The sequence below is a fragment of the Chiloscyllium plagiosum genome, unplaced genomic scaffold (genome assembly GCF_037043375.1).
Source record: "Chiloscyllium plagiosum isolate Xiang-an unplaced genomic scaffold, Cpla_swu_hap1 HiC_scaffold_7, whole genome shotgun sequence".
Lineage (NCBI taxonomy): Eukaryota > Metazoa > Chordata > Chondrichthyes > Orectolobiformes > Hemiscylliidae > Chiloscyllium > Chiloscyllium plagiosum.
In genome coordinates, this window is record NW_028270145.1 from 51293664 (window position 1) to 51306302 (window position 12639).

Here is a 12639-nt window from a genome sequence, read left to right on the forward strand (position 1 = left end):
TCCTGTTGCATTGAATTTCCATCAATTGACAAACAGAACAAAATATCTCAGAGGTGATATCACACAGGACAAGCTTTGGAAGTCTTTAGCTAGCATCTTGACTGTGGGTTAATCAATTTACTGAGGATGGAAATAACATTCATTATTACGGACTACACTTTTTAATTTTGAATTGAATGGGAGCAAACTATTAACTTTAACAATCAGAAGTCCTTTAGGAAGAAGAATAAAGCATATTATGTGTGTTTTGAAATGCATTTACCATTGTATATGTACAGAATATGTTGCTGTCAACTGTAGACTTTTGACCATCCTTATTAGGTGATTAAGAATTTGCGGATGTAACTCTTAAGCTGCCTAGGGAAAAGCTTGGTTATTGTTTTAGTTATAAGCAGCTATTGCTCCTGTAGATATCTATACATAAAGATTCCTGTGACAAACTGAGGAATTGCTTTGCACACAGTGGGCAGCCAACAGTGTTTGCTGTAGGGTACATTCTAGTGAGAGCTGACAGAGGGCAACTTGGCAAAGGTTCAAAAACATACATTAAGCAGACTGAGCCCAGTATGGAACCTCATGTTCAGCAGAATTCTTGTGACCTGCTTCCCTGCATGCCGAGCTCATCAGCAAACACCTAATGAGCCTGCTCCAAGGAAACAGACCCTCTCCCAACCTGCTTCATTTACACACATTCTCTGGGGGTGGAGAGACATTGCTTCAGAAGGACTGATGATGCTGCAAAGACCACAATAATGATAATTAACTTGCTGAATTTAGAAGATTATGCTGTTAATTAGTTGCAAAATAAAGATAAGTAATATAGCAGCAGATGGTATGATAACACCCAAGAGAAGAGGGGGTTATTACACTGATGAGTTTTTATGGCAGATATGAAATATGGATTTGACTTTTCATGGATTGTTTCAGGAGCTTAATATCTTTCTCTGTAAGCTGTCTGGTTAGAGAGGAACCATATACTGAGCAAATTCTGTTGACAGATTGGTTTCTGCCACCAAAAAGAGGCTCTGTTACTCTAGAAAATGGTAGTGTACTCATTTGTGAAGCTTTTTCAAAAAGGTAAATTAAAATGTGAGGAGCATTTGTGTTGGCCTTTTTCTATTAGTTATATGAATTGGACAGGCAGATAAATATAATGTGCATTTCATTGACTAGTAATTTAGTGGCTACCACTCCTTTTAATTAGGATAATATTGATAAAAATAAAGGTAAAAAAAAAACAGGCAATAGATGGAAACTAGATTTTGTGAATGTATTCATTAAAAATGTTATCTTGATTTTACATAATATTTCGACCATGAGGAATTGCAAAATTAACAACTTCAAAATAACTGTCAAGCTGTAACTTTTTTTCCATAGTTAAAACATTTTTTTACAAACGTAGCCCAGAGTCCAATAATATAAGCAAGAATCTGTGTTCATCGTGTGTTTTTAAGAACATTTTTGAAGCAAAGCATTGCTGTTATTTTAAATCTAAGATCTATAAGAAGAATATTTGTTAACCGTGACAAAATGCTTAATATTTTTAAATATTGATATTAGTAGCTAAGTTTTTAAATTCTTCCCTTCCTTTAATTATGTTACAATTTTGTAAATTTATCCAAAATATGACAGCTAAATATGTCCTTTTGATGAATATTATTTTTTCTCTCTGATCTATCAGAAAATTGTTGCATATTGTGACACAGAGTACACGTTGTGTATTCATAATTAAGCAGATATTTTTGGCAAAGGAAGATGAATCAGAATTTTAAAGCCAAAGATATTTTCAGGATTCATACCTTATTTAAAAAAAAAACCTTAAGTATTTGTATATAGTTTATCTTTAAAAGTATGTTACTTGATTGCAGCAGTAAAATATCAATATTAAATTAATCAGTATATTGTGCAATATTTAGAAATAGTAGTAATGTAATTAATTTAGCAGAAAACAAGAAAATAAAAACTTGAACAAGTCATGGCATTCCTATAAATTCCATTTTCCAGTATTCAGATCTGTAATTGTAAAATGATTTTTCTAATCCAGTGGGATAAGATACGTGATATTGCTCCTGTCAAAAATACAGTGTTGTGACAGTAAAGTCATAGTGAATGTTAGCAGGTGTTCACAGAGATATCTTGTATTCCTTTTACAGCGTACAGATCCTTTAGGAATTATGCTCACAAATGAACAAATATGAATATCTGTAGCCAAAAGAGGTGGCAGATAACAGATCTGACCATGTAAGATCTTTGAATGCAGTTTGCTAGAAACAGTTTGAACAAACTAATTTGTATTTTTATGGTGTATAAAAGTTTAATCATACATTTATATCTAATGATAAAATAGAGTTGAGTTAAAATTATTTATTACCAGTCATTCAAAACTCTTGGTGAAGCAGCATTCGGTTTGGAAGTCAGAAAGACAGAAATTCCAATGTAATGGCAATTACAAGATTCACTGTCTGCCCATTTTACATTGGGTCAAAATTAGTCGGTGGCAGTAATGTTTCCGCAATGAAGTATTCTTCAAAGCGAATTACTTGTTGCAAATATTAAAATATTCATTCATGAGTATTGTTGTTCAAATGGTTTTCTGGGCAATTTATTCTCATCCAATCTTGAGCATTACCCCTATAGCTTCACTTGCAACACTTAAAACTTGCACTGCTGGATTACACATGACACTGTACATGGATAACATATGTTAAGTGACATAAAGCAAGTAGGTGAAGCATATACTTTTGTAACATACTACATGTTAAATTATGCTTGTTTAAATATCTCCTAGAAATTAAAAGGTTAAATAAATGGACTTTTAGTTCTTTGAAATATTTTTCATTTTTGGATTTAATTTGTGGGGTAAATTTCACACAAGCTGCGAATTTTTCCAATGAAATATATCTATTTTAAATGAAACAGTATGCTGCCTCGGTTTTGACTACCTTTATTCTAATTGCAACATTTTTGTGTAGGTATTCATTATCTGAATGGAAAAGTCCTGTGTAGCATATAAATCTGATTTGATCCATGAAATTAAAGAATACCCTGAAATTGGTTAAATCTATTCAGATGAATAGTTGGCAGCTAATACAGCTGTAGTGCAATGAAGCTTACCGAAGATTGTCATCAGATGTAATGATTGCTGGTACATGTGTAACTGATGCTATGCAACAAGGAAGAACATAATCAGTTACGGATATAAAAATAGGTAGTTCACTATTCAGAAAGGTTAAAGTATGAAGTGTCAAATTTGGTGGATGCTTGAACAATTTTGCATAACTGATAACTTTTAAATGGCTGATAAAGCTTAAGAATTAAAACTTTTAGTGGTCCAGCATGTGAGAAGAAAAGCAATCACAAATCTCTATCGTGCTTCCGCAAAAAGAACAATCAAAATCAACAGTCTTGAACAACCAGAACTTGTTAAAGATGATTAATCTGAAAGCAGTCATTTTTTAAAAAACTTCTTTATCACTTCTCATACTCTTCAGTTTGATGCTGAAAAACATATATTGACAAACATTGAGATTCTGTTTGCCGAGCTGGAAGTTTTTGTTGCAAACGTTTCGTCCCCTGGCTAGGTGACATCATCAGTGCTTGGGAGCCTCCTGCGAAGCGCTTCTTTGATGTTTCCTCCGGTGTTTATAGTGGTCTGTCCCTGCCGCTTCGGTTGTCAGTTTCAGCTGTCCACTGTAGTGGTTGATATATTGGGTCCAGGTCGATGTGTTTGTTGATGGAGTTTGTGAATGAATGCAATGCCTCTAGGAATTCCCTGGCTGTTCTCTGTCTGGCTTGCCTATGATAGTAGTATTGTCCCAGTCGAATTCATGTTGCTTGTTGTCTGTGTGTGTGGCTACTAAGGATAGCTGGTCGTGTCGTTTCGTGGCTAGTTGATGTTCATGTATGCGGATTGTTAGCTGTCCTGGACCCAATATACCAACCACTACAGCGGACAGCTGAAACTGACAACCGAAGCGGCAGGGACAGACCACTATAAACACCGGAGGAAACATCAAAGAAGCACTTCGCAGGAGGCTCCCAAACACTGATGATGTCGCCTAGCCAGGGGACGAAACGTTTGCAACAAAAACTTCCAGCTCGGCGAACAGAACCACAACAACGAGCACCCGAGCTACAAATCTTCGCACAAACTTTGAACATTGAGAATTGTGGGCTTTGTCATTTAAAATTATATGACTTTTTTGCTTTTAAATTTTAATTCTAAAGTATTTTCTGAAGTAATCTTAACATGATTAAAAGTTTGAATTCAAGTGCTAAGATTTAAAAATGGAAGCTTCACTGATACTTGATTTTCAGTATCTACCAGCTTGGAGTTGCCTATTTTTAGTTCCAAACTTTATTGGAAAATAAATACATTTTGTTTGAAATATTCAAATTAAAAATTTATTCAAATACATTTTATTTTGTTTTAGTGGCGCTATTCATGCTCTAGGTTGCTAATCATCTCACCAGTGTATCGTGTGCCGTGGGATATGAAAGCCCTTTTTTGGCATACATTTCATATGTTTATGATTTTGTTTTTGTCAGTTATGTTCTCTGCCAGCAGATCTAAATAGAGAATTCTCAATGTTGATGCTATTCCTAGCAATTTTTAAATAGATGCTTAATACCATAACCAACAATTGCATTTAGTTGTTTTCTGTTCATTTTATTAATGGTAGAAACAGAAAAATCAGGAAGTGACTGTATATTGAAAGTTTAAAGGTATGGTGTTTAGCACACAATGCTTAAAAAAGTCATTGTGCTGTATATTGTTTGGACTTGGATTCAAAAGTGAAAATTTACAATTTATTTTGACTGTTAGACTTCTAACTTAATGCATAGAATCTGTTGAGATATAGTTTGAAAATTTGTCATGGATTGCATTTTTTTTTCTCTGTGAATAGAGTTATTAAAAAGAATCTTATGGCCAAGTTTAAATATATCATGTATCGAAAAGACATAAAATATTAGAAATAATCTTTAATCAGTCTTGTAATTCCAAAGCAGATATGGGAGGAGATTACATAATTTCATGAATAGTTAAACAGTTCTTATTTAGTTATACAAAAGACCCATAATTTAACCTTTTTTATTCACTTCTTTACTGTTGGAATAACAAAAATACTTTTTATACTAGTATTAAGCACTTTTAACAAACTATAGACTTTATTTTAAAATCTTTATCGCAGATGTTTTCATGAACAGTATTCTGTTGTAACTAATGTTCATTGTTTTGATTCAAATAGGCACATTGGAAAAGCAAAATACTTATTGAGCAAAATTTTGTTTCTGCTGAAGGAAATTTAATATTTCTGGATCTGAAAATAAACCTTTGCTATAAAGCTGATTTAGCATTGTACTTGTTATTTAAATCTGAAAAATGGCAGGTTAAGGAACATCTTGTATTACAATTATCATCATCATGTGTGCTCTATCCAAAGGCAGGTCTTTAATTGATATTACATTGTCTACAGAATAAATAACATAATTCAGAAACTAGCTTATAATTAAATACAGTCTACTGTATGAAGAGAGATAGGACACGCAAAATCGACGTTCCTGATGAAGGGCTTTTGCCCGAAACATCGATTTTGCCTGTCCTCGGATTTTGCCTGTCCTGGGATGCTGCCTGAACTTCTGTGCTCTTCCAGCACCACTAATCCAGAATCTGGTTTCCAGTATCTGCAGTAATTGTTTTTACCCTGTATGAAGAGAGAGGTTGTCTATATTACAGCTTCACTAACCACACCAGATTAGATTGAGTTAATTCCCAACTAGGTTGAAGTAATATATTTCACAGTAAGGGGAATAAATGAGACAGCTCCTTCCCTCTTAAAATTGTACCCCTTGTGGCACAGTCAGGCTGGTAATGATCATCTTATTCCCTTTTGGTTTACAAAAAAAGAGCATGATGAGTAACAATATAGGGAAATTGAAAATATATAGAGAGTAAAGTTTTACCAGTCTCCTTCCAGTCAGACTAGCAGTGATGAGGTCCAGTAAAATACCAGCAAGAGCCCCCAGTGAAGTCTCACCTTTGGAGGTGTTGTATTTTGGTAGGAAAAGTCAGAGCAGGACTTAATGATAAGGTCCTGGGGAATGTTGCCAAACAAAGAGAACTTGGAGTGCAGGTTCATAGTTCCTTGAAGGCCGAGTCGCAGGTAGACAGGGTAGTGAAGGAGGTATTTGGTATGCTTGCCTTTATTGAGTAGTGCATTGTATATAGGAGTTGGGAGGTAATGTTGCAGCTGTTCAAGACATTGGTTAGGCTGCTTTCGGAATACTGCATTCAAATCTGGTCTTCCAACTACAGGAAAGATGTTGTGAAACTTGAAAGTGTTCAGAAAATGTTTTTAAGGATGTTGCCAGGGTTGAAGGGTTTGAGCTATCGAGAGAGGCTGAATAGATTGGGGCTATTTTCCCTGGAGCATTGGAGGCTGAGGGATTTATAAAATTGTGAGGGGCATGGATAGGGTGAAGAGCCAAGGTCTTTTCCCAGGGTAGGAGAGTCAAAAACTAGAGGGCATAGGTTTAAGCTGAGAGGGGAAAGATTTAAAAGGGACCTGAGGGGCAACTTTTTCACACAGAGGGTGACGTGTATTTGGAATGAGCTGCCAGAGGTGGTGGACGCTGGTACAAAATTATAACATTTAAAAGGTACCTGGATGGGGACATGAATGAGAAGGGTTTAGGGGAATATGGGCCAAATGCTGGCAAATGGAACTAGATTAATTTGGGATATGTGGTCAGCTTGGACAAGTTGGACAGAAGGGTATATTTCCCTCTTGTACAATCCTATGACTCTGACTGTTTTACCAGTGACAGAAACAGGCGTGGCTAAATTACACAAAAAAAAAATTATTGCCAGTGGCAGAAACCTCACTATATTTGGAGACTCTGAGCTGCTTGGTTGCAGCCTCCCATTAGCGTTTTTTGGGTAGTTATCCCATTCGGCAGCTATGTTACTTATAGAGGGGATCCTTGGCAGCAAAGGACAGTTCTGCTGTCACTTCCTGAGGCACAACTCCTCTAATTAACAGGGTCTCCCTGACTAACGCCTGCAAAGAAAATATTGTCAAACACACCTGCGAGGAGTCCTCTTATTCTCCGACCAGCCTAAACAATGGCCAACTTTCTCTGTGGTACCAGCCTGCTGGCTGGCATAATGAGCAGGCAATGCACCATTCTTAATTGGACAGCAGATCACGCTGGGAGGATTGCTACTATCCATTTGCATGATCTCAAAACCTGCATTCAATCCCCACACTGGGACTTGTCTTGGCCATAAAATCGCAGCCATTGTGCTTAATATGCTTAAAAATAAAACAGCATCTACTTTGTCATCTTCAATTGTGGGATACTATTAAAATATGTTAAATATTTTTGTGAAACTAATAAAATATATGTACACCTAAATAAAAGTTCCACTATCGAGGTATTATCAAAAAAGATAAACCCTTGCCCCTTGAGTATTCCCAAGCATTGACTTTTGGATAGAAATCTTGATTTCTTTAGGAAAATGCAGATATATGCATAAGATTGGTAATTATACAATTAAGGTTAAACAATCTCAACAGAATTCATTTTTCCATCACATCAGAATCAATTTATTGCTTTTAGACTGTAGGTTGAAGAGATTTTAATTTGAATTAGGTGGAAAAATCTCTTAGATTATTTGGGAGAAAAAAGAAAGATGATCCTACTCTACGTGGGGTGTACCCTTTTACTTTATGGGTTACAATTAGTATGCATAAAGTACAAATCATCACTGTTCATTTGTAAATTTTGTAAATGATGGTGAGAAAAGGTGAAAATATCTAATTTACCTCAAATAAGACACATTCCCCATTCACATTACATTTGATGAGATTGGTCATAATAATAGTCATCGTCATCTAGTTGATGAGGATGTTTTGGGGATATATTCTACGTTATGATCACTGACAATGTTAGCTCAGAATAAGAGGCAAGCCATCTAAACCAATGATGTCCCTTGCCGCTACATAATAGCGAAGCTAATTTTGAAGCTGTGTTAGGGAATATGCAGTGATGAAATATTTTATTCTGAATTGACACCTGGATGGGAATTCGAAACCTGATATAACTTAGAAATTTACAGTTTTTATTTAACACAATGCACCAATAAGTTAAATGATTAAAATACAATTCATTCTTACACACAAAATGACCCTGAGTTTAGAGTACCATCATATATCTAGAGATCATTGCATTGTGAACTTAGTTTGTAAAATCATGGTTAGTCGAAGACATTTCCAAAGTTTGCTTAATACTGTACTGGATACAGACTTAGATTTTACGTATTTGTATATTCTCTTGAATCTTAACTGATATATTTTGGTATACCAGTGAAACTGCTGGTTTGGTTTGTTTTTTTTGCAGCGACTGAAGGCAGCTTTAACACAACAGCTCCCTCAGGTTACTAATGGTAATAATTCCATTGGTCAAGCAAGTGGCACAATGAGGATTCAATCAAAGGAAGCACATCCACAGTCACTGCAGGAAGTTGCAACTTCCACTACTCAACCAATGGTAAGGAAGAAAGTTTTATAAAATATACAATAGTTTTCTCTTTCTTAAAACTAATCCATGCTAAATTTTTGAGTTGGCCCGTATGTTAAGAGAAAAAAGTTTTACGAATTAAAAACAAAACCCTAAGTTTCCTGGATTACTGCAATGCTACCCTGAACGGTTCTAACTTTTTAATAATGTTATATTAATTCCAATGATAGAAACCTAATCATATGCCAGTTGTGAAACTAACCAGTTATTTACAGATTAAAAGAAACTAGTCAGCCTAACTTAGCTCTTTCATCTGAAAACATCCTAAAAGTCATTGATTATCATATCCAAGTATTGCTAAAATGATTCTGGAAATGTTATTTTCAATGCTGAATCCAAGAATTAATGTTGTATATTTATCATTCTTTGTTTGAAGAGTAGCTTTTTTCAGCTCTTTCTGTGTTACATGGGGTTCCTATAGTGCTGGTTGATCACCTTGTGTCAACCATTATTTTGGATTTGGCACCTGGTTTCATATCCTGGAGCTCTGTTCTTGATGGTATTCCTGAAATTTATCTTAATAATTTAAACCCATTCCTTTCCGCAATTTAGGTTCAGGTAACTTAACAAAATTTACTTATCCCATTTAGTTTAATAGCTGAAAATGTGTTGCTGGAACAGCGCAGCAGGTCAGGCAGCATCCAAGGAGCAGGAGAATCGACGTTTCGGGCATAAGCCCTTCTTCAGGAATGAGGAAAGTGTGTCCAGCAGGCTAAGATAAAAGTTAGGAAGGAGGGACTTGGGGGAGGGGCATTGGAAATGCGATAGGTGGAAGGAGGTCAAGGTGAGGGTGATAGGCCACAGTGGGGGTGGGGCGGAGAGGTCAGGAAGAAGATTGCAGGTTAGGAAGGCGGTGCTGAGTTCGAGGGATTTGACTGAGACAAGGTGGGGGGAGGGGAAATGAGGAAACTGGAGAAATTGGAGTTCATCCCCTGTGGTTAGAGGGTTCCTAGGCAGAAGAGGCGCTCTTCCTCCAACCATCGTGTTGCTATGGTCTGGCGATGGAGGAGTCCAAGGATCTGCATGTCCTTGGTGGAGTGGGAGGGGGAGTTGAAGTGTTGAGCCTCGGGGTGGTTGGGTTGGTTGGTCGGGGTGTCCCAGAGGTGTTCTCTGAAACGTTCCGCAAGTAAGCGGCCTGTCTCCCCAATATAGAGGAGGCCACATCGGGTGCAGCAGATGCAATAAATGATGTGTGTGGAGGTGCAGTTGAATTTGTGACGGATATGGAAGGATCCCTTGGGGCCTTGGAGGGAGGTGTGGGTGCAAGTTTTGCATTTCTTGCGGTTGCAGGGGAAGGTGCCAGGAGTGGAGGTTGGGTTGGTGGGGGGTGTGGACATGACGAGGGAGTCACGGAGGGAGTGGTCTTTTCGGAACGCTGATAGGGGAGGGGAGGGAAATATATCCCTGGTGGTGGGGTCCGTTTGGAGGTGGCGGAAATGATGGCGGATGATACGCTGTATATGGAGGTTGGTGGGGTGGTAGGTGAGGACCAGTGGGGTTCTGTCCTGGTGGCAGTTGGAGGGGCGGGGCTCAAGGGCGGAGGAGCGGGAAGTGGAGGAGATGCGGTGGAGGGCATCGTCAATCACGTCTGGGGGGAAATTGCAGTCTTTGAAGAAGGAGGCCATCTGGGTTGTACGGTATTGGAACTGGTCCTCCTGGGAGCAGATGCGGCGGAGAAGAAGGAATTGTGAATATGGGATGGCGTTTTTACAGGGGGCAGGGTGGGAGGAGGTGTAGTCTAGGTAGCTGCGGGAGTCGGTCAGTTTATAGTAAATGTCTGTGTTGATTCGGTCGCCCGAGATAGAAATGGAAAGGTCTAGGAAGGGGAGGGAGGAGTCTGAGACAGTCCAGGTGAATTTGAGGTCGGGGTGGAAGGTGTTGGTAAAGTGGATGAACTGGTCAACGTCCTCGTGGGAGCACGAGGCAGCGCCGCTACAGTCATCGATGTAGCGGAGGAAAAGGTGGGGGGTGGTGTCAGTGTAGCTGCAGAAGATGGACTGTTCCACATATCCTACGAAGAGGCAGGCATAGCTGGGGCCCATGGCTACTCCTCTGGTTTGGAGGAAGTGAGAGGATTGGAAAGAGAAGTTGTTCAGGGTGAGGACCAGTTCAGTCAGTCGAAGGAGGGTGTCAGTGGAAGGGTACTGGTTGGTACGGTGGGAAAGGAAGAAGCGGTGGGCTTTGAGTCCTTCGTGATGGGGGATGAAGGTGAGGGACTCACGAAGGACAGCCGTCCGCTTCTTCCATCTTCTGCAGCTACACTGGCACCACCCACCCCATCTTTTCCTCCTCTACATCGATGACTGTATCGGCGCTGCCTCGTGCTCCCACGAGGACGTTGAACAGTTCATCCACTTTACTAACACCTTCCACCCCGACCTCAAATTCACCTGGACCGTCTCAGACTTCTCCCTCCCCTTCCTAGACCTTTCCATTTCTATCTCGGGCGACCGAATCAACACAGACATTTACTATAAACTGACCGACTCCCGCAGCTACCTAGACTACACCTCCTCCCACCCTGCCCCCTGTAAAAACGCAATCCCATATTCACAATTCCTTCGTCTCCACCGCATCTGCTCCCAGAAGGACCAGTTCCAATACCGTACAACCCAGATGGCCTCCTTCTTCAAAGACCGCAATTTCCCCCCAGACGTGATCGACGATGCCCTCCACCGCATCTCCTCCACTTCCCGCTCCTCCGCCCTTGAGCCCCGCCCCTCCAACTGCCACCAGGACAGAACCCCACTGGTCCTCACCTACCACCCACCAACCTCCATATGCAGCGTATCATCCGCCGTCATTTCCGCCACCTCCAAACGGACCCCACCACCAGGGATATATTTCCCTCCCCTCCCGAAAAGACCACTCCCTCTGTGACTCCCTCGTCAAGTCCACACCCCCCACCAACCCAACCTCCACTCCCGTCACCTTCCCCTGCAACCGCAAGAAATGCAAAACTTGCACCCACACCTCCCCCCTTATTTCCCTCCAAAGCCCCAAAGGATCCTTCCATATCCGCCACAAATTCACCTGCACCTCCACACGCATCATTTATTGCATCCGCTGCACCCGATGTGGCCTCCTCTGTATTGGGGAGACGGGCCGCCTACTTGCGGAACGTTTCAGCCGGACCAAACAACCCAACCACCCCGTGGCTCAACACTTCAACTCCCCCTCCCACTCCACCAAGGACATGCAGATCCTTGGACTCCTCCATCGCCAGACCATAGCAACACGACAGTTGGAGGTAGAGCGCCTCATCTTACGCCTAGGAACCCTCCAACCACAAGGGATGAACTCCGATTTCTCCAGTTTCATCATTTCCCCTCCCCCCACCTTGTCTCGGTCAAATCCCTCGAACTCAGCACCGCCTTCCTAACCTGCAATCTTCTTCCTAACCTCTCCGCCCCCACTCCCACTCCGGCCTATCACCCTCACCTTGACCTCCTTCCACCTATCGCATGTCCAATGCCCCTCCCCCAAGTCCCTCCTCCCTAACTTTTATCTTATCCTGCTGGACACACTTTCCTCATTCCTGAAGAAGGGCTTATGCCCGAAACGTCGATTCTCTTGCTCCTTGGATGCTGCCTGACCTGCTGCGCTTTTCCAGCAACACATTTTCAGCTCTGATCTCCAGCATCTGCAGTCCTCACTTTCTCCATTTAGTTTACTATCATATATAACACTGAAGATCATCATCCTACTTTGAAATGCCCTACTTTGAGACTGGAAAGTCCAAGGTTCTGACAATAGAAAAAAGCCTTGTGGTTCCCCTCAGTACTATCTCTAGCTAGAATGTGAACTCTTGTGACCATGACTGGGTACAGAACTTGAGGTGTGTCCTGTCTCGAGCAATATGATCATGACTCCCTTTTTCTTCTACTTTACCACCTCTCAACAAAAGGATCCAATATTCTGTCTTGATTGATGACCTGCAGCAGCTGAATACATTTAAACAGTGAATTTACTAAGGAAATCTTTTTCAACTCATTTCTCTTTAATTATTTTAACACTAAACAATGTGTCAACACATTTAATGAATATAGTCCCTTC

At 40.1% G+C, this 12639-nt stretch overlaps 1 protein-coding gene across 1 annotated transcript in view; it reads left to right on the forward strand.

Annotated features, from left to right (window-relative positions):
• atf2 (activating transcription factor 2) overlaps positions 1-12639 on the forward strand; it is a 155168-nt gene that overhangs the window by 101456 nt on the left and 41073 nt on the right. The window contains exon 9 of the mRNA XM_043693568.2: positions 8404-8553. Coding sequence (XP_043549503.1) covers positions 8404-8553 — 150 coding nt within the window. The remainder of the gene's footprint in view (positions 1-8403; positions 8554-12639) is intronic.